Source organism: Xiphophorus couchianus, chromosome 4 (assembly GCF_001444195.1).
Source record: "Xiphophorus couchianus chromosome 4, X_couchianus-1.0, whole genome shotgun sequence".
Classification (NCBI taxonomy): Eukaryota; Metazoa; Chordata; class Actinopteri; order Cyprinodontiformes; family Poeciliidae; genus Xiphophorus; species Xiphophorus couchianus.
Window position 1 is genome coordinate 20825556 of NC_040231.1, and position 22105 is coordinate 20847660.

Consider the following 22105-nt stretch of genomic DNA (forward strand, 5'->3'; position numbering starts at 1 on the left):
ACTGGGAGGTATAGATTGCAGACAGAGCGGACCTGGGGTTGGCTGGATTGTGATAGCGACAGATGTCCAGAAAACTGCGAGAGAGGGCACTCCTCCGTAACAGCGCACTGCACCTCATAGAGAAGGAGCGAGGGGCGGAATCTGCAGCTGTCACTCCAAAGGCTTACCTCCATTATCACATCCACCCGGAGACTGGACAAGAAGCCCAACTGGTTCCCCAACAAAAGACACAGGTCAGTCACTGCGAAACTGGATTTATTTTTAATTTTTTTTTTTTTTTTTAAATGTTGAGATAGAAAGAAAAGGAAAAACAGACAGAAAAGAAAGAAAGATAGAAAGAACGTTAGAAGAAAAAGAGAATCAGAAAGATATATAGACAGTATCTTTTTTCCTTAGTTTTCACCGTTACAATGAGCCTATTAGAGCCTCTTCTTTCCAGCTGCGCTTTTTTTCTTCTTCCTCAAACATGTTCAGGCGACCGCAAACCTTATAGAAATAAAGCAAACCTGAAATAAAAGTTGACACGATTGAGTTTATTATTTATGCTCCCGCATTTCCAGACCCTCGTGAACAAAAAAAAGAAAGGAAAAAAAAAAAAAGGGCAGAGCAGCTGAGGGAAGCGGCGGTGGGTGGGTTGGGGGGTTGGAGTGGTTGGGGGGAGGGATGGAGACCTCTCTGTTACAGGTTTTCAACCCTCATGTATTTCATGGCGAGTGTGTATTTTAATTTCACTAGCTAGACCTGCTGTAGCCTATATATGGTAGTGTAGTATGTTTAAGCCAGAGCCCCCCCACCGCCTGCCAGATTATCTGCCTTTGTAAGTGGGAGCAGCTATACTGGTGAGGAGGGGGCCTCATCCTTTGTTACCGGCCGGCATGGACTGCCTGAGGCTCCATTTGTATTTTGCATGTGACTATCTCGCCAACATGAGCTGGGTCTACATTTTGAATTTAGTGACCAAAATTATCCAAACATCAATTGGAATAATTATTTTTTTTTTTTTAAATGTTGAAAAGACGTAAGATGAGATGATTACCCACCAAACTGCTTTGTTTAACATGGAATGCACCCAAAAACGGCAGGATTTGTGATCCACTGAAACGTATATGAACTATGCGTATCTAATGGTTTTCAATATGGTAAATATTTGAACAAGCTTATTCCAGTTTAGTAGTCTTAATTGCTTTATGACAGCACTATGGACAGTTCCCCATTTTTTCCACCCCCTGCTGTGTGGTTCCTGTCATTTCTGACATTGAAACATAAGAAACTTAGCTTTTAAAGATGATGCACAGTTGCTGGTTTTGTGGTACAAAACGGACCAATGGGCAACTCGGTTTGTTTTTGTCTAGTTCACATCCAGACTTGCTTGTTCAACATATGCTGAAACACTATCCTTAAAACAAAGTTGAACTTCCTGTTCTCTTAGGAGGTTTTGCTGCACTCTGTGGCAATCCCTGCACTATACACTTCCTCTAGAGGAAACACCGTGTTGAGACATTAACTTTAAAAAACAAACTTTCCCATTTGCTCCCATTCACAAACAGGGACTCACTGCTCAGACAGAAGAGACAGTTGTTCAAGATATGCCAGCATTTGAATGGTCACCAAGCGCTAAGTAGTTTCTACATTTTTCATGGGAGGAAAGAAATATTTGTGGATGTAGATCATAGATGTTCGACTTAGACTCATGGACTTATTTGGCACCAACCCTCACCAGACATTCCTGAAAGGTTGCAGAGAGTGCAGAGCTGTCTGACCTCCCTTAGGCTCCCATACATTAACATTTGTTTTCAAGCCAGGCTCCTTTTGGCAGAGATCCGTTTCCTAATTAAACTTCTTGGTTCTCTTCCAGCCAAGACACTTCTCTATTGAAGTGGAAAAAAACACCCTTTATATTTAAAGGAACTAAGTTTTCATTTTTGATGAAAAAGAGGAAATGTTACTTTTATTTTATTTCTTCATCACATTCTTGATGAATCGATATACTTTAATATCCTATTGGACAATTGTGATGCATCTTATGGGACGAAAGTTGCTGAATGTCATCTGGTTTCAACTTAAATTTACTTATAACAAGCGTGCTAAAATGCTGTTACGCTTTAAGAAATCCAAAGGAGAAAACACCTTTGTCTTATTTCTTCTTTCAGGAGTCACCATGGGAGGCAAACTGAGCAAGAAGAAGAAAGGATATGACGTGAGCGACCCCAAAGACAAAAAAGACGAGAGTCCGGCAAGTGGTGCTGGTGCAGAAGAGTCTGCTAAAGTGGAAGATGGAGCTCCACCCACAGGAGCTCAGGAGAGTGCTGGGAAAGATGGTGTGGTAGAGGAAATTGCAGTGTCAGCGGACGCCGCAGTAACAGAGGCTGCAGTACCTCCAGAAGAACCTAAATCTGCCCACACAGAGGAACAAGCTCCTGCAGCTGAAGAGGAGGCTGTTCGGGAGCAAAAACCAGAAGCAGCTCCAGTAAAAGAAGAGCCAGCTGCTGTGGCAGTGGAAACAACTCCAGCTGTCGACAAACCAGTTGCAGTATCAGAGAACAAAGCACTTGATGGAGAGGAAAAGGGAGTATCTCCAGAGATAGCATCTCCAGTGGCTGAAATAGTCCCAGAAGAGCCTAAATCTCCTCCACCAGAGGAAGTAGCAGCCACAGAGCAGAAAGTAACAGCAGTGGAAGTAACTCCAGTAGAAGCTGTAGTTCAAGCGAAACAAGCTCCTGTAGAAGCACCAGCTGAAGAAGCACCTTTGGCAGAACAAGAGCCAGCTTCACCTGCAGAGAAACCAGTTGCAGCTGAAACTGCTCCAGCAGTGGAAACAGAGAAGTCACCAGTAGCTGTGGAAGAATCTTTTCCATCTGAGGAACCTGTGAAAGCTGAGGCTGAACCTGAAGAGCCCCCAGTGGAGGAGCCTCCTGTTGCTCTAGGATCTGTGCCACAACCAGATGCTGCTCAGGTCCGCACAGAGGCAGCGTCTGAGGATCAACAGCTAGGCCCTGCACAAGAGACTGTGGCTGAGCCAGAAGCAATTGAGGTAGAAAGAGTTTCTGCTGCTGCAGTGCCTGAACCTGAACCAGAGGCCGAGCCAGTGGCAGAGTTAGTTTCCCAACCAGAGCCTGAGCAACACACACTTCAAACTACAGAGGAAGAGTCTATGAAAGCACCAACGCCTGAGCCAGAACAAACAACAGAACCAGAGTCAAAAGAGACAACAGAGCCAGAACCTGAGCAATTCAAAGAGAAGAAACAGTTAGAAGAGCCTGAACCCCAACCAACTTTGGCAGCACCTGACACTGTTGAACTTGAGACTGTTGAAGCAGAATCATCTGAGGCTGTGGTAGAGCATGCCTCCGCAGAAAATCATCATGCAGAAGAAGAATCCGCTTCAGCAGAAGCCCCGGGCTCCGATGATCCAATTGAGTCACAAGCTGCAGAACCTGTACCTGAGATTGTCATCTCACAGTCTGCGTCTGCTAACAGCATGACTGTGGAATCTGATAAGACAGCTGAGACGTCCTTGGAAGAGGTGCCTGGCCAAGAGAAGAAAAGCAAGATGGAAAACGGAGATTTAGGAAGCCCTTCCTCCACGGAGAACGGGGTAGATCCAGTTATAGCGGTGAATGGGGAGTGCACCGATAATACTAATGTCGTGGCCTCGCATGCAGAAGAATTTGTGAATGGGAACGAAAAGTCAGAGGAGAGGCCTTTGGAGGAGCAGCGCGATTTTGAACTGAAAAAGGATGTGAACCTGTGTGGGGATGTCCAGGAAGTTCCCGACACAGTCTCAGACATGGTGGAGGGTCTCGGCACTGAGGTCACCCAGGCGGTCTAAATTGAAGCCTCCTTGTTACGGCACTGTGAATCAGTTCAATCACTCGATGGTGAGAGAAAACCACCAAGGAATCACAGACAGCTACGATTTCTGAAATGCTTTAACCACTGCACTGTCTTTAATGGTAACTCAGGAAAAAAAAAAGAAGCTTTTTTTTCCTCTTGGGTCACCAAAAATGTAAAGCAACCACTTTATAGAGAGTGACGAACATGTCGCAATGGAGATGGAAGTGCAACGAAGAGATTTGAGTCGGTGTTTTTGGTGCAGACAGACAGTGGAGCTGGACAGCATGGCAAAAAACACACATTAAATATGGTATTAATGAATGATTTAATGAATGAATACATTTGGGTTTGAGACAAATAAATACTGCAATTGGAAAAATTGGTAATTTTTCTAATTACCTGATAAGGGTGATTGGGGAAAAAAACATTAATTAGTAGCATATTCTTGAACTTAGACTTTCATATATCCTTTCTATTGCTATATGAAGCAACATGACGTAAATGTTTTGGCCTTTTATAATAATTGTACTTGTAAGGACTGTTAATTTTGAAATGATTGTTCAGAACAGAAAATAAAAAGATTGATTGTTGTAGTCCACAGTGATCTCCATTTTTTATTTCATGATTTCTTGCGACAAGAAAAAGGTTTGGTAGACCAAATCAAAAAAAGATTTACAATTTAGAATTTGATATGTTTCAAGTCACCCAAATAATGACATAAACACCACATGTTCTTGACATTATTTTTCTGACCACCCAAATGACAATACATGTATTTATTGTTTATTTTATATATTAATTTCTCAAATAACATCAGAAGTTTGAGGTCCAATAGTTTTTTTTCTATTTGTGGACTACTTAAGGCTGTTGAACAGCAATGAGCTCAGTGTTTTTCCTTGGGCTCTGAAAGGACAGAGCCCAAGCAGCAATGTCGAAGATGACACCTCTAGTAATTTCACACATGTTGGCATTTGCTGTCACTGTGGCTCATAAATGCCTTAATGGATAGAGTTAAGGTGATTATTGTCTACACCGACTGTCAGACCTCTGGACGGGAGAGAGTTCTGCAACCTGCATGTCAAAAATGAGCAAGCGGAAAGATGTGCCCATACTGAGCAGAATGTTTGGATTTTCAGAAGCAAAACCTGTTTTTTTTTGTCACATCGCCATTCCTCATAGCTGAAGCACACGATACTAACACTTCACAGATCCATACTGGGGAAGGGGAACTCAAGGAGGGGGGGAGGGGCAGGAATGCATGCAGGAGGCAGAGAAAAGAATGAAGAGGCTGGGATGGAGAGGGACTTTAGGGGATCAAAGGCTTTGATGTAGCATAGAGTTTAAAAAAAAGGTCACTTTATACACAGTTTCACACACTGAATTAAGATCATGCGTTTGGACGTAACGAAATCCAGTATATTGTCGTGCCTTGCCCCTACAAATGATCTCAGCTGAAACATGTTTTGGTACAATAACTTACTTCTGTGACCTAAACATCCTGTATGGTGTGTAAATTTGATTGATTTGGATTTTATAACTAACCATTTAACACTAACTCTGAATCTATTTAATCTTCACAATTGTGTTTAGCCCGTTGACTGATATGTAATATTTGACTAAAGTGTTTTGTTTGAATATTACTGATCTCCCCTGTATTATGCGCTTTGTTTTGCGATAAGACATGCTCAATTATTTTTTAATTTTCTTCTTATCCACAGTGTGTTAAACCTTTACGGAATAATCTATTGAAATAACAATTACAAATCAGTTTTACAGTGAGTTTGAGCATAATAAATAGTATTGTAACCCAACCTTGAAAATCCCACTGAACCATAAAGTAAGCACATCAATTTTATCAGCATTAACTCAACACTGTGCCACTGAGTCTATTTGGTCATTCTCAGAACTGGTGCTAATTTAAGTCTTTCAGAGTTATTTCAACATGAGATTGAGTCATTTCAACTCTTGTTAAATAAAATGGTTAAAAACTACTCAATCTCTTGTTGAATACCAATTAATACCAATTCTGAAAAAACCCCAAACAGACTCGGCACAGTGTTGATTTTACTCTGCCAAAGAGATCCGATAGTGATGATACAAATGTCCCATAAGCAGCTCCATAATGGGCCCATCCGCATACCAGCTCTCTCCTCTTTCATAGAAAAATATGCGGCACTGCATACTTACGACAGGAATGCTGTGGACAGGGTCTGAGGCCAGAGACGCTCAACTTCTCGGGAAGTTTTCTGTTTTGCTTTTAAAAAGACTTTATTGCGAGTTTCACTCGGAGAATCCTGATTTTGAAATGATTAAAACTGAAATCAGTTACTTTTCATGAACTAAAAGCACGTACATCAATTGTTTGAGGACTTTTTTGGAGACACATTCTGTTTTCAAGTAATTGCTGCAGAACGTAATACTAAAACATATTGATTATATCAGTTTTAATTCTTTATAGGAAAAGAGAGAGACAGCTTAGTTTTATAAGCTGTTTCAAGTTCCCTTTAGTAAAACATTTAATGTAGAAAAAAAACAAATGAAAATTCTTAAGCAAAACAGAACACCAATCAAAAATCTATATAGAATCCTAATATGCTTATTCTGCCATCTTTTGTTTTAGAATAAATAGATTTCTGATTACTGAAGACGTATAATTTCAACACTTCTTAGTTCAGTTGGCTTCATTTTCTTTAGAAATAGTGTGTGTGTTTGTGTAGGAGAACAGAGTCCTTGTCCTTTGGATCCTGATTTACACACTGCCTTAAAGTTGCATGTTTGTGAAAGGCCAGCTGCACTGCCTGGTTACCCTGACACTATGTGCTCTATAGCCACACTCCTGCACAACGCTCAGACTGTGTTTCAGCTTCTCTCTCCCTGTGAGAGGACTAGCCTGAAGGCTTTGGTTATCCCCAACTGATGCTTCGGAGAAGCAAAGGGGGAAAGAAAATGTGAAATAAATCCAAACTTTGCGTGTGTGTGGTCGAATCTTGAAGGCACGGAACTATTGATTCAAGTTGTATTTGTCGATAAAAGAGAGGGTTGGAGTTCACCTTTTACTCAACTTTTCTCAACTTTTTCAACTCAATTCTCAACTTTTACTGTGCAAACACGAAGGCAGAAAATTCTATTTATTTTGTAAAACAGGTTTCTGATCTTTCGTTCCATTAGGTCCTCCTCATAAACAACTTATTCACTTCTTCCTCTTTAACATGGCTTAATCTTTAACAGTGTGCCACAATTTAAGCGCTTTACATTTGTCTGTCTAAGCAGAGCCTTGAATATAACCAGTAGCCAATGCAGCTAAAGGCAACAAAAGAAGCAGTACCTTACATTGTGAAGGATATTCGCTAGTCTGTCCTCTTCCACATGTATTAACACGATTTTGAATAATGCCAGCTCTCCCTCTTTAGCTTTATTAACATGTTCTCACACCAGACTTACACATCAATGTCTCTATGGACCTTGCAATGTGATCTGGTGCACAGCCAGACTGGAACAAGAAGGGGGCATCCGCAAACTATTACCAGAAAGCTGAGAGCAGGAAATTGTTGAAAATGTCTGGGTCTGCTGAAGGATTTAGAGCTCCTGGATGCAGCTGCTCAGCCTTTAAAATTCAATAATAATAAAAAAAGGTTTCGACAAGCTGTTTGAGTTTATCTTAAGACCACATGAAGTTTGAAGGCCTGTACTGACACAGAAAGTTAACGTGCTTTGTGCGCAACGCGCCTCTTCTTGCTGTTGTTCTCAGTCACTTCCACTTTGTTATAATACCACCAGAAATTGACTCTGGAACATTTTACTGTGACCCATTCTTGTTTTTTGTTTGAAACAGAGATAGAAATTATACACATGGTCTTGTATTAAGTGATCTAGAAGAGTGAATGAATGATTTTGGTAATACAGGCACATTCAGTCATGTTGCAAAACCCACTAAAATCATGAGATCTTACCTTCTTTGCTTTTTTTAATTTTCAAATTCATATTTAGAAAACTGCTGTTTTGTGGTTGTTAAAAGGACAACGCTTCAAAAATTACAACTTAATGAAGAACAGTTGTTTTCAGTCTGTATAGATTTGTCACCAACGTATTTCATATACTCATTCTAAACTTACTCTCATTAAGGTGGTGAGCTTCTTTTCATTCGGTTCATCTCCGACTTCCAGCACAAGTCAGAGTCCTGTCACCTGCAGAAATACTCAGATGACTCTGCAGTCTTCAGGAGTATCAGAGAGGTGGTGGAGGAACAAAATGTAGGTCCTTCAGTGTTTGCAGCAAGATGCCAGATACCTTCTTTAAATATGTTGTGTAGCATGAAATCTCTTCTGCCAGCATCTGTTGGTGTAAGAGCATCCGACTCAGTGACTTAGAAAGGTTAAGCAAAAGAAAGCTGGTGCATTGTTTTGGCACTGCTCTGGACCCTCTGGAAATTATTCTGCAAAGACATGAAGAAGATTACAGACGACCCTGAGCGTCCCCTACACGAGACTTTCATCCAACAACAGTGTCTTCAGTCAGAGGCTTCTTAAGTTTTGATGTAGAACAGACCACTACAGGAGATCCTACATGCCCACGGCCATCAGGCTCTACAACAGCTCTATGAAAAATCTTGGATGAGTTGCAAATTTTATCTTCGGGATTAATCAAGTATTTTTAAATTCAATTTCATTCAATTAAATAAAATGTTCCTGCTAGAAAAAATATGCAAAACTGCATATTGTAAAGACAAGTAACAATACACATATTCCAACGTGATGTGTGCACCATTTCAGCTTTAGGATATAATAAGAGTCAGGCAGCTAAATTATAGCACATTATCACTTATTACTGAGACAACAGGGTGGCAGAGCAGAGCACAAGCAAGGCATCGCCAAAAACAAATAACTCTCTGTACATTTTTTGGGGGGACTCTTTCCCTTCCTACACAAACACACAAATGCCACAAATGTGGCATTTGTTATTGCGCCTGCAGGAAGTTCCTCTCCTTCCTTCTCTGTAAAACATTCAGGAGATTCACTAAGTGATGCACTAAGATCTGCAAAAATAAATTCATTTCCTGTGCTGACAGAAGCAAAAAGAGAGATTTCTGTTTAAATCTTTCTATTTTTTTCTTCATGTCTGTTTTTACACACATTAAGGCTTTAATGTTTCCACTAATTTGTAAATTAGACTATTTATCTCTACTTCTGACAGTAGTAGAGCCCTGGATGCATTGATGTGGGCATGTGTGCTAATGCTGTCATTGTATCAGGGAGAGCAGAACCCCATTAGAAAGAGCCTGGTGGTGGTCAGAATCAATATTGATCCGCTGCGCTGGTCTAATGGATGCTGATTCCTTCTTGTCTGTCCAGAGATCCCATCACCTTTAGCTCCTTACACATGCACACCCTGTCTCTCAAACACACACACACACTCTCTCTCTCACACACACAAAGGCACTTGTGTCCAAATTCTGCTGAAGCTGCGGCTGCTGAAGAGAGTGAGCACTTAAAGCGGCCCATTTTCTGCATCCGTGAACGTGTGCTTGAGAGACAGGGATGAAACTACACATTACACTCTGTGGAAGCAGGTTGTGCTGATAAATTACTCACTAAATGTAATAAAATATCATAAAAAAGAGAAGAACAGCCAAAACACCCTGCCACTCTGCTGTGGCAGAGTACTGCTTTCAGTACAGTCTTAGTTTTGGGGTTAGCAGAGACTTTTGTTTTCCAAGAGCCCTGCTCTGGTGCTGAGATCACAAAACAAAGCAAGTATCAATGTGATCATTAGCTCACCTTTCACTTTGGCTCAACCCCTGCTGAGATTTCCAGAGTTAAGTGTTGTATCAGCAAGCTTTCGGTGTTGCAGTGTACGCAGAGCACAGCTCCAAAATGAAAGCTGAGATGGCATCCATCTTCTGCGCCCATCCTTTGGTCAGAGTGGAAAATATCTTCATTTCCAGCCCAGCTTTTCAATGCAGCTCTGAACTCGTGGGAGGACAATATGCTGTTCAAAGCACTTCTATTATGAATTTGTTTTCTGCTTTATTCTTTAGAGACCCTGCCAATTTAAGATATTACTTTTATAACTCCCTGGTATTTCTCATATCTCGGAGTAGCTGTATGGTTGTACAAAGAGAGTCGTTTGAACCTGGAAATCACGAGTGAGAAGGAAAACGGACAGCTATATTGTATCTAGGAAGTATTCATAGCACTTCCATTTTCCCACATTTTGTTATGCTACAGGCTTATTCCAATTTGTACTAAATTCATCTCTTTCCTCAAAAATTTGACATGCCAATAACCCAGTTTCCCAATGTTGAAAAAAGTTTTGAGTATTTTGAAAATGTATTTTAAAATGCAAAAAACAAGAAATCACTTTTGTGTAAGTATTTACAGCCATTGCTTAATATGTTGTTCAGTGCTTCTAGTTGTTAGAAGCACTCAAAGCACTTTACACTAGAAACACATGAGCATAGTTAGAGTCATAAGTGTAAGCATATTCATACACTCATATCCAGATTGGAAGACAACTCAGGGTGTAATCAATGCTGTAATCGAAACTAATGGTGTGACTATATTTGTACGAGCAGGGTATTTATTACAGATAAAATGAATTAAGATTTTTGTAAGTTTCTCAGCATTACAAATTTATTTAGGATTCACTCAAAAATGAACATTTCAGCTAATGATTATATGCCAAATAATCTGGAACTGATAGTCAACATAATCACACGTTACTAATAATTTAATCAAGCTAGAGACACCAACTCATTTAGAGAAAAGTGTAAACTCTAAGCTACAACTGCAACTAAAACGAATGAAGGTTCATGATTAGGAAATTGAATGCTCAAAATATTATTAAACCCATCATAGATCAAACAATAAAAAGTTTTTCGGTTTCTAAAGAAATAACCAGGTGAGGTTATTTCTGAAATCGGGTAGTTGTCTCATTCACAAACCCAATTGGACTCCTACTTATATCACCCCATCTTTAAGCTGGGTTGATAAATAAGCAGCCATTGTTTTGATCTGACAGACAGGGATTAAAAATCAGCTTGGATTTGGAGAGGACTTTACTTGATAATTACAGAGCCTATAAGCACACCTCCACATCATAGAGGACAATGTTCAAAAGTCTCACAGAAACAAAAATAGTTTACACACAAAAAAATGTATCACTACAAATCTGACAAGCTGATCAAGCGTCGTTCTGATGAAGCTTCTTGAAGACTTCTGAGGTTCATTCATACATAATCAACTTCCACTTAGTTCTCACTCAGCACTGCCGGCTTTTAGGATGAGGGAAGTCATTGACTGCCTGATAAACCAATCAGAGACAGACCTTGAGTGGCATTAAAGCTCCGGCTCTCTGGACAGCAAATAAAAATTCGTTATACCGAAAGATGAAAAACTATTGCTATTGTCTTTTACCTCCACCCAACTGGGACTACTTTCACATTCCCATCTATCCACTGAATAGATGGAGCTGGAAATTCCGTGCTTAACACAATAACAGTTAATATCTAAATTTATAAGATATTTATAATTTTATAAACATCTAAAATGTACATATTTAGTTGTACATATTAAACATGACAATGTTTAATATGTACAACTGGCAGGGACTAATCTACTCTCAGCATTTTCCAAATGTGCAGAAGTCCTTAGATCATCCTTAATATGTGCAGAAGGTCTTTCACATGTCCAATACATTTAGTATAGCATAAATCTGAAATACTTTAAATGCACAGTATCTATGGCAATATGTTCACTGATCATGTTTTAAATGGTGAAAGTGTCCGGCCTTCATTGGCTTCACCTGCCCTGAAGCAGGGCCCTGTGACCGTTATTGTCAGTGTCAGCGATGTTTAACCTTCTGTTTCATTGTTTTATGTTGATTTTGTGATTTCAGTCTTATTTATATATGTCATGTCTTCAGCTCAACCTGCTAGGCAGAAGGAAAGTAGCTTTGGGCTGCAATCTGGCATACTTGCAAATACTGTGCATGCATTCTCCCTGTTTTAAATAAGTAAAGCTGAATCTGAAAAATAAAAAGATCAAAACCAGATTATCTGAGGTGTTTCTGTGCTCCGCAATATTTTGTCCCTTTAAAGATACATTTCCTGATTGCAACAAACTAAACCTTTATTGCCATTTATGACAAATAGACTCTAGCTTAAAATAACTATTAAGCAATAAAACCCTCAAAACAAAAGTTAAGTTCTCCATTCAGCAGTGAACTCATAATATCATAAGGGATAACCAAAGAAACTTTTTCAAAGGCAAAACTAAATGTGTTTTAATGACAAAACAAAGACCGAGTTCATTACTGAAATCTGACATGAAGACATTTATGTTTTCAGCGCTAATTGAAAAATTAAATAATCATTAAAAGAGTGAAGAGTTTCTGATTAAGAATATGTTTGTGTCTTACAATAAAGATAAAAACTTATCTGTGTGCTATCAACCTGAGCCCTCCAAAGTGTATACCATAGATAAAAAGGTGAAATAAAAAAGAAAACACATTTTCTACTGTGACTCTGACATGGGAGTTTGTCATTTCACAGTGGAAAGGGAAATCTAATAATGCAGACAGAAAGCACTTTACGACATTCTACTTAAAACAACACATTCTAATGTAATTTCTGTGCAGCTGAAATAAAATTCCCATATTAAATTGATTCGGTGCCAGGCACTATGGCCGCCGAGGAATGTCCACCGAGAACAGACGACCTTCACTTTGCCTTTGGTTACAAACAAAACTAAATCAAAGCCTCTTCTTGTTTAGTGCTGCCCCTCCACACTTTGCTCCTGGTGAATTATTTATATGCGAAATGAAATGACCTCTGGCGCTTTTAAGCCAGTAGAGATTGGGCAAGGACAAAACGGACTGAGTGACGGGTAGAGGGGAAGGCAGACAGAAGGTTGCAGGGAAAACAAATAGTTTAAATCTGTTTTTGCACGCGCTGTAGAGCAGAACTACAGCTGGCAGAGAGGGAAGAGGAAGACATTTATAGAGAAACTGATAGCTCAGCTTTCACCAGAAACCTGCAGGGGTTTTAGATATTTGAGGCATTTCTCTCTATATTTGTTTCTGTTTGGGGGTTTGTGCTGCGCAGGAAAGGTGAAAGGTGACAGAAGTTGAGTGGCTTTTTCTTACACCAGCTTTTTTACACCTAATGATTTTTAAATTTGCCTTACGTTGCTGTTTTAGTTTTGTTTTTTCTAAGAAATCTTAGGAATAAAATGTAAGCAGGCTGGAGACCTAAAGGCTTGGCAGTTTACAGCCATCGAACATTTCTACTGCCTGCAAACCTTTCAGACGACTGCTTGTTAGAGTAAGCGCTCATGCTCTGATTTATTTTGCTGAAACTGAAAGACAGCTTTACAGGCAGCAGATCACTCTTATCGATCTTATGTCAGTGCTTCGAAATTGTTTCAGTGTTGACGAATATAGGTCAGCCAGAACGACAACAAATCAACAAATGTTCTCAAGAACCACTGCATCTTTATGCACTCTGCTTACAAAATAATTTACATCCCTTGAATAATTCCAGATTTTAAAGAGCTACATAAAGAGTTTGCATAGCATTAACTAAATACCAAACTTAATGTCAAATAATCTATAAAAGGAAGGAAAACAGAAGGAAGTGAGCAGCACATGACAATATTCTAACAAGAAAAATAGAGTGGCTCCAATATGACAGTTTGAAATGCTACTGTTTTCTTTAATCCCAGTTTTTACATTTTGGGTCTCACACACACAACCGTGTACCATTGTTATAGTGAAAAATGTCTTTGTTTACACTGCTTGATCATACAACTGAATCTAATGAAGAATGAAAGGGTATCTTTGGCAGGTAGATGTTAAAACTCCTGATTTGAGGAGCTAACTGGACATAGCAGCTCAACTCATTTTTCACCTCCAGTGAAGATGCGCTGACAGCAGCAAGCAGAGGGTCTCCTCTTACGTTCCTTCTGCATGTTTACAAAATGATGCTCAGCTAGCTGACTTCACACAGTGGCATATACTGTACTTATCATACTGTGTGAGAAGAGTCCAGACAGACAGACATGCCAGAAGACGGGTAGAAGCAAAGTATTGCACAGAGCCTTTAAACTGTAGATATGATAACCAGTATTGTCATGATGTGAGTTTGTGTGTAGAATTAACTGAATACAATTTGGAATAAGGTTGTAACATGACAAAATGTTGAAAAAGTGAAGCGCTGTGAATGCTTTCTGGATGCACTGTATGATCTTTGTGTTCATTTGATCTAACTTCGCCAGCATGAGCGTTTCTCTGAAGGAACATTGAAGCAGTGTGACCGATCATCCTCCAGACTGGCAACAAAGAAGTGAAAACAGAGATTGAAATCTATTCAGAACAGTGACAGGCAGTATTGGCTCTTGCATGAATGGGGTCTTGGGCGAGTTTCTCCTTCTATCCTCAACCCCCCATCACTATCTCTTCTACATACAAACACAGCAAGCAGCCACCCTGACAAAGCTTATTATGCAGAAAGAAAAAAAATTGTGTAGCTTATTTTTAAATTTAATAAATTATTAAAAAGATTAAATATGTATATAAAAAAACATATGGTACGTTAATCCTGTTGAGGTTTGACTAATCTATGTATGTTAGACTTTATACTAGAGATAATCAAAGGTTATTCCTAAATAAACAATAGGAAATATTTTTCAGCAAATGAGAGATTACTTTTTTTGATGACCACTACTATAAGAATGAACAATAACACTAAAGATATTTTCCCACACATTTGGAAAATATTGGTGTATAAAGTAAAATTGCTGTAACTCACTCAGGCTATAGAAGGGCAACGTCATGTGACAGCTTGTATCAGAAAACTCTATGTAAGTGTTCATCTGCTGAAGGCTGACATTTTCTACATTTATATGGTGTTCAGTTCTGATTAGACATAAAAAGGAATCCTAATTGGTTCATATACCAAACACAAACCATACAGCACAAAAAGGTGGTTTCTTTTTGGCTTCAAATTGTTTAATTGTTTCTGGTCAAAATAATGCTAAAAAAAAATCTTAAACATCAAAGTGAATCAAATTTTTCAAAGTAATAATTACTTTTGGAAAGAAGTGTCCATAAAAGGAGATTAAAAAACATAGGAAAAGCGACCCTGGTGAAGTCCCATTATTAGAGAAACAAGAACAAAGATTCAAATGAAAGGCCTCAGCCCCCTTTTATGTCGCCTAACTCTTGCATGCTATATTTAATCCTTTCTTAACTTTCTCATAGATTTATCTCAACACACACATATATATAAATATAACCCAGAATGCCCTGTGCATGCACCCCCATGACGCCCCAGGCCTAATGCTTTGCCATATGTCCACCATGGAGGATCTGGCAGCTCCGCTCTGCTTTGTTCTGAACACACACACACACACACACACCCACCCCCACACGCCCACACACACACACACACACACACGATACACGCCTCCTTTAATATGTGAGGCTTACCCCTCAGTATTACTACAGTTATAAAACACCCAGAACATTTTAAAAGATTGCAATAGCACTGTTTTCTTCAAACAATTGGTTTAGGTTTTGACTTTAAATAATCGAATGATCTAAAGTCAATACGGCAGTTCAAAGTGTCACAGAAACTCTGGCAACAACAAGTCACTGATTAACTTTTCTCTAGTGGGTTGGAAGGCCTGTTTTATACAAAACAGCCATGAACATTTTAGTACAGAACAGAAATGTAAATATTAGACTTTTATGCCCCATCCCGTCAAACATGAGCTAACTTGATGCCTCGATGTTAACAGTTTTTGTCTGTGAAGAGAAATGGAAAAAATTGCAATTATAAACAATCACCCAACTTAGTGCCGGTGTTGTTGAAGTGAAGCAGGCTCTGCTAGAGGCTTCAATTTAATTTAATTTTCGTCAAGTGAAATAGGCTCATGAAACAGAAATCCCTTCAGGCACTGCTCAGACCTCCCAGCCTCTATTATGTTTGTAAATTCATCTTTCTGATTACAAATGGCTTAGTGCGATGGTTACTCAACTTTCACCAAGTGCATAAATTTTCCGGAAACATATGGAGAGATTCAGAAGCACATTTACTTTCAGTTTTTTGTCAAATGGAAAGTCTGTTCCTATAACAGCACAAATAAATGTCCTTCCTTCCTTTCTGCCTGTAACTGATCATGGTGACTCATCAAATCACGCCTTCCCAAATTTCATCACAAACGTCAAATCTCTTGATTGTTATCATATTCTTTGTAACCTGTAGAACAAAGCTTTCCAGCAGACCAAAGCATTGCAGAATATTATATAGTCTATATGTATTTCTTTTTAGGAATATCATGAAAATTTTGCACTGCTCCTATTTCTTTTCACCTTAGCTCAAGTGTTCATTCGCTGCTCTCTGCCAAGCAGTTGCTTTTTAATGACCCCTAGAGCCAGAAAAATAAAAAATAAAAAAAAAATCAATTTTCCTAATGTACTTATGGGACACTGAAAGATCCTCAGCCTGGATTCAAATTACATGAATTAGGGGGTATAGCAAGAAATACAGCAATTGAAACCTGTGGCTGCTTTTCTAAGGTGAACAGTTATCTATTTTATAGAATCTTTTTTTTAGTTCTTAAATTTAAAAAAGTTTTTTTTTTTATGAACATAAATCAATATGTGAAATGAAGGAAAACACTATCACTGTTTTGAAACTGAAAAGTGAAATGGAGAAATAAGTTAACAAGTCTATTTTTTCTTTACGCTGCCTGCTGGTGGACAGCACAACCAGTAGATAAAACAGTAACAACTGGAGGCATGACTCAGCATGGACCCCAAGGGAAACGAACCAAATCCACCCCCTGCTTTGCTTTCCTGATGGAGACGTGTCAAGTAAAGTAGGTCAGGGGTGCCGTCACTCCAAACTATTACTGACACTCAGAAGGAAGGAAGGAACAGCTTCCTTAGCACTATTTATCAGAAGAGGAATCAGTTCTGGCTGTATTCAGCTAACTCTGAGAGGCACATTTACACTGCATAAAATGTGTCAGTGCACAAGTTTGGAACATAGCAGTGTGAGTTGAAATTTAGCTTACAAGTAAACAATGACAAATTAATGTTTATTGGCATGGCCTTTCTGAAGTTGTGTGGAGTCTGTTACTCAAGAAACTCATGTTTGCAAATTAGGATTTGCTCTCTTTTGCAAAGTGCTGTCTTGTGATTTTTTTGTGGGGATTGGTTAAGATGATGTGCATTTGTCTGGATTAGATAATACTCTTACAGCTGCAGACATCTTCCCTTGTCCTCTGCCAGGCTTTAGACTCCCAACATGGCAGCAAAACTCCCCAGTTGAATCTAATTGCAGCCACGCACCCCCTGCTGTCTAATGCGAGGATTAGTCTGCACATATTTGTTTCTATACCTTCTTGAGGTTACCCCTTCCTTTCCCTCTCTCCAGCTCTCCTTTATGTCTCCTCCTCCTCCTCATCTCCACTGAGCCACACGGACTGGTGCGTTTATGGGCCTCTGCAGCTTTTCTCTGTGGTCTGAGCGTCTCTTAGCCTGCTGACACATGCAAGGCACAAGCATTCAAGTGCGGCACAAAAACAGCCTCTAAACACCTCCACATCGTGTTGGGCCATAAACTCGTGCCTACACACTGAAGCACATAAACCTGGGATGTGGCGCATGTTTGAGTGTTTTGCTGTTAAACAAGCACAGTGAAGTGCAAGGAGGCATTTGAGCTACTTGTGGATTGCCTTCGACTGCATGTAGAGGGTGGTACTGTGTGGTTAAAAAGAGAAAATTTGTGCTCTCTCATTTCTGGTTAAAAAAAACAACAAATGGCTGATTTATGGCTGCCAGTATAATTTCAGGACGGAATCTGAACAATGCTGTGATCTGACACAATGTAGAGGGCCCCATGGTTCTGATTCATCCACATCCAATGTATATGTGTGTGGGGGGTTGGGGTGGAAAGGCAAGTATGGATAAGAATTTCAACATGGCCTTTTGGGGTTTATTTGTAATAAGTTGAAATTTGTTTAACAGAACCTCAGCCATCTTTCAGTTTAAAAACGAAGACAGAATTATCTTGCAACACTGCACACTTTCCAAAAGCACATTTGTTGGCCCTCGTTTTGCACATGAATGTGTCTCTGAGGTTAACCACGTTCAGCTCCGAGCTCACTCAGCTCTCTGACCAGGACAGTGAGAGGCCATGTCACTTATCTGAGGAATTCGCTCCAACCATCTCCGCTTCATAAACACTCCCCTGTGGAGTATGTTTCTCCCTTCTAGTTCTGCCTTTCCTCTTACACACACCCCTGTAAATCTTCATGCTGTGCGGTCAGTTTGCTTTAGAAACAGCTGAAACCAAAACCCAAACAAGAGCGCACACAACTAAAACAAAATCCATCACATGAAATTTACACAGCCAACAGATTCCACTTAAACTTTTCATAAACTTCAAATGGTCTGCTTCTTTTCTTTTTGTATGGAAAGGACTTCTAACAGTGCTGTATCAAATGATACATTTCTATGCAGAGGATTTTGTTTTGTATTCTTTTGTGTCCAAAAGTTCACTTTCAACAGTCTTTTAATGTTACTCAGTAACCTTTGTGTCACTCTTAGTTTGGAACATTAAAGCACTGACAAAATGGCCTATCTACAAGGCAGGGCAAGGACATTTTTATTTGTAACCATTTTATTACCTTTTAGCAATCTGGCAATTCAGTTGTTTGCATGATTACATCAACAGTGCTCATTGGGCGACAGGCAGCGTGGAAAGCATGGAAAAAAATATGCATATCAAAAAAGTTATTTTAATCTAATTTTAGGTTGGATGGGAAAAGGACAAATTGCACACAGCATTGTGTGGAGATTTTTTTCCCCCTTAGCGTCCACCGGTGTGTTCTTTTGTTGACAACACTACTGCTATCCCATCTTTAGCCTGTCTGTCTTTATATGAAATCCTGTCGGTACGCTAGCTTTAATTCTCCTCCTCACAGTTTTTATCATACTTACCCATTATGCTTCTGACATTATGCTGACCATCTGGCTGTGCTCTTCTGTTGGAAGCCGTGGTGAATACTTGGCAATTTTCCATTTCCAGGTCATATTTTTGTTTACTAGCCAGCTCATTAATTGTTCAGCACATGTCAAAATCTTATTCTAAGGTAAATATAAACTGCTCTGATACTTTTGTTGTTGCTTTGCTATAGCGTAGTTGACATGCTTCCTCACAGTGCTTGCACACTCTGTTATGGTTTATCATGGAACATTGTGATTTGTCATTTGAAAGCTTTTGATTCATTAATGAATGAGTGTTGATGATCGTTAATAATTCACTTTTTCAAATTTTTATCTTAAAGTCCCAGAAAAGTCATTAATATAAATAACTGCAGCATTCATAGTTCTTAAAAATATGTTGCTCTGATGTGTAAAAAATGTCTTCAGGATTGACATAAACCAACAATGGTTTTAAAAAATATGGAACATATGCCTGTACGTGCAGCGAACATATCTCCATCTGATAAAATGCAGACAGACGTGTCCACAGAGTAAAACTGTGTTTTCCGTCAGAATGGAATTCCAGAGCTTCCGACTGATCCCAACGATGAGGAGAATGTAGGAAAGTGACAACAGAGATAAGAATGGTAGAATGTGATCTGGAGCACGTAGGTGTGTCTTTGATGTAAATCATTGGTGCCCAAGTCCGGTCCTCGAAATGAAGCTGAAAAACTGATGGTGAGAGAATCCAGCTTTTTGATTCAGGTGTGCTGGAGAAGGGATTCTTCTAAAAGTTGCAGGATGATAGCTCTTTAGGACTGGACCTGGGCACACCTGATGTCAATAAACTATATTTAAGTATTTACTGTATAACTGTGTACCTTCCTGTCTGAGCAGGTTGGACATTAGAGAAAGGGAAGTTTGATGTAAATAAATGCATGTTCAGTCTCATTTTTCTTTTGATCAAGACTGGAAAGACTGATCACAATTTTTGCTCTGTGCTGTGGTAATCTGGTTATTTATCCAGTGTTAGTGAGTTTAACACTGTGTGTGAGTCTGCATTTTTTAGGAGGGTAATGCAACATGCAGGTCTCACCAGCCAGATGGACTCTCTGTCTCCATTTACTCTCTTGTTCAGGTGTGTACATGTCAGCCAGTCAAGAATCATAGAAATGATTGCAATCATGGTCGCATTTAATCATTGACATTGATGGTCTCTGACAAGATCAGTTATTTATGATCCATGTCACACTTTACTGTGACATGGATCATGAATTATGTTGTTATTCCATTGTTTTTCTCACTAACGAAGTCCAATAAATGTGGAGATTTAGAATGCAATAAGCTGAAAGTTCTGGATTTAATTTAGCAGCTTACATTTTTCAGTGACTTTCCCACCACCAACTCTCCCTGAAGAGATTTTTGTCAACACTTTCACATGTTATGATCCCACTCCACTAAAGGCTACAGTGTATGTGTGCATAATTATATGGCAGGGTCTGTAACAAAAATTGTGGAAGGTCAATCTATGTTACAATTGACTGTAAGAGTCGATTAGTGGCTAATTTATTGATATTAGCAAAAAGTTTAATAATACAAAAATGATTATTTTGTTTGTGTTGTTAAAATTATTGTTTCATTTAAATATACAAACACATATTAAAAGCATAGACTACAGAAATATGAATTTCTAATGCACATTCTGGTATTTTGGGCTTCCTGCATGCTGTAATTTTCTTTGTTTTTTAAAATTTGTTGAGGTATGCTGGAAACAACAGTTTTTTGACAGAGCTGTACCTTTTTAAGTTTGTCTTTCATCAAAACAAACTTAAAAAGTTTAATTTTATTTGACTTTACGTTTCAAATGCCTATTGGACTGATTTCTAAAGGTGTTACAAGATAAACAAAAGGAACTAGAGTACTGCTACAATGACCTTATACTCTTAATTTTAGCAGAAGGCCATGTTCATTACTTCCTTTTGCATATACTGATGTAAAGGGGACAGCAGCTGTTGCATGCATGTGTGTGTTACAGAAATTCATTAATAAGTCATCTGGAAGAAGTAAAATCAATATTAGGACATAGTGGTTGGATCAGCTTCAAGCACTCATGATCTGACTGAGATGTTCTGCTGTTGAGTGAAACTGCAAACTTCACAGTGCAACTTCAAAATATCAGAGGATGTCAAATATCTCATCTCCATAAGTTTGCCATCTATTTATATAGGCAATAAATATATTTGTAATTTCCCTTATTTTTTAATTTCAAATACCATTATACAAGTAATAACGACAAATCCTTTGTGTCCCTTAAATGAAACAACTGCACTGAAAGACAAGCGAAAACACATCAGTAATTTATTTCACTTGGCATGTTTGTCCACATAACAAAATAAAAGGAATTTGACCAATTCAGACACATTGTTGTTGGTAACACAATCTAAACACAATTTCATACAATTCTGTGCAGTTATTTCTTCTTTACTTAGTGGAAACTGAAATGTTTTGGTTTTGTTTGTATGAGGAGGTTAATTTACAGATTCAGAAGCAGTCATGCTTATGATACCCAATAGCAAAAAATCTAGCAGTTCTGCACTCAAGGTAAAAATAGTGACTATGGAGGGAAAAGTGTTACATTGTTCTTTTTTTGCATAGCAGGGTTTCTGTCATTTAGTTCTATATTCAGAAATGTTTAACCTCTCTGTGTTGCTTTTTACAGCCACTGGTTTTAGTGGAAACTGAATTTTTAAATACTCTATATGCAAAGAAAACGTTGCCCACCTGTTTGAAAAAAGGAGCAATAATGTGAAAACGGAAAAACTTTCAGGAATGAAAGCGTGTTGACATAACATAAGATTGATTTGAAAACAAAAGAGTCAAAGAAACAAAAAATAAATAATAACATGCATAAGAAATATAGATTTCAGTCTAGTTACAGCTCAGTTTTATGTTCAAAATGGGATAGGAAGAAGCATAAACCTATAAAAATCCTACCCTAGTACCTCAAACCACCATGGTCTCGTTTTGAAAGGCTCGTTAGTCGCTATTAGGCACCTGAAACCATTGGTCTTTAGCTTGCCTTTCCTTTCCCCTTAAGGTGCCTTTCACCTCATTAGGATGCTCTTCAAGATGTTTCATTTATCCCACTCAGCTCCTCTAGACTAGCAGCAGCAATTAGCCAACACCTGATGGAACTAGTTGTTGCTGAGCTCATCATACCAACTACTTCTCTGTCCAACACACCTAAGAGTGGTAGTAAGCACCATCAATGGACAGCATG

General features: G+C 38.9%; 1 protein-coding gene across 1 annotated transcript; it reads left to right on the forward strand.

Annotated features, from left to right (window-relative positions):
- Nucleotides 1-4432, forward strand: LOC114143288 (fibrous sheath CABYR-binding protein). The gene is made up of 2 exons (XM_028015172.1): nucleotides 1-233; nucleotides 2151-4432. Exon 2 carries the CDS (start codon nucleotides 2159-2161, stop codon nucleotides 3827-3829), a length of 1671 nt encoding a protein of 556 aa, XP_027870973.1. The 5' UTR covers nucleotides 1-233; nucleotides 2151-2158; the 3' UTR covers nucleotides 3830-4432.
- The last annotated feature ends 17673 nt before the right edge of the window (nucleotides 4433-22105 follow it).

What these genes read in the sequence shown, in the direction of transcription:
- LOC114143288 (XM_028015172.1), top strand. Translation starts at nt 2,159, where the DNA reads ATGGGAGGCAAACTGAGCAAGAAGAAGAAAGGATATGACGTGAGCGAC.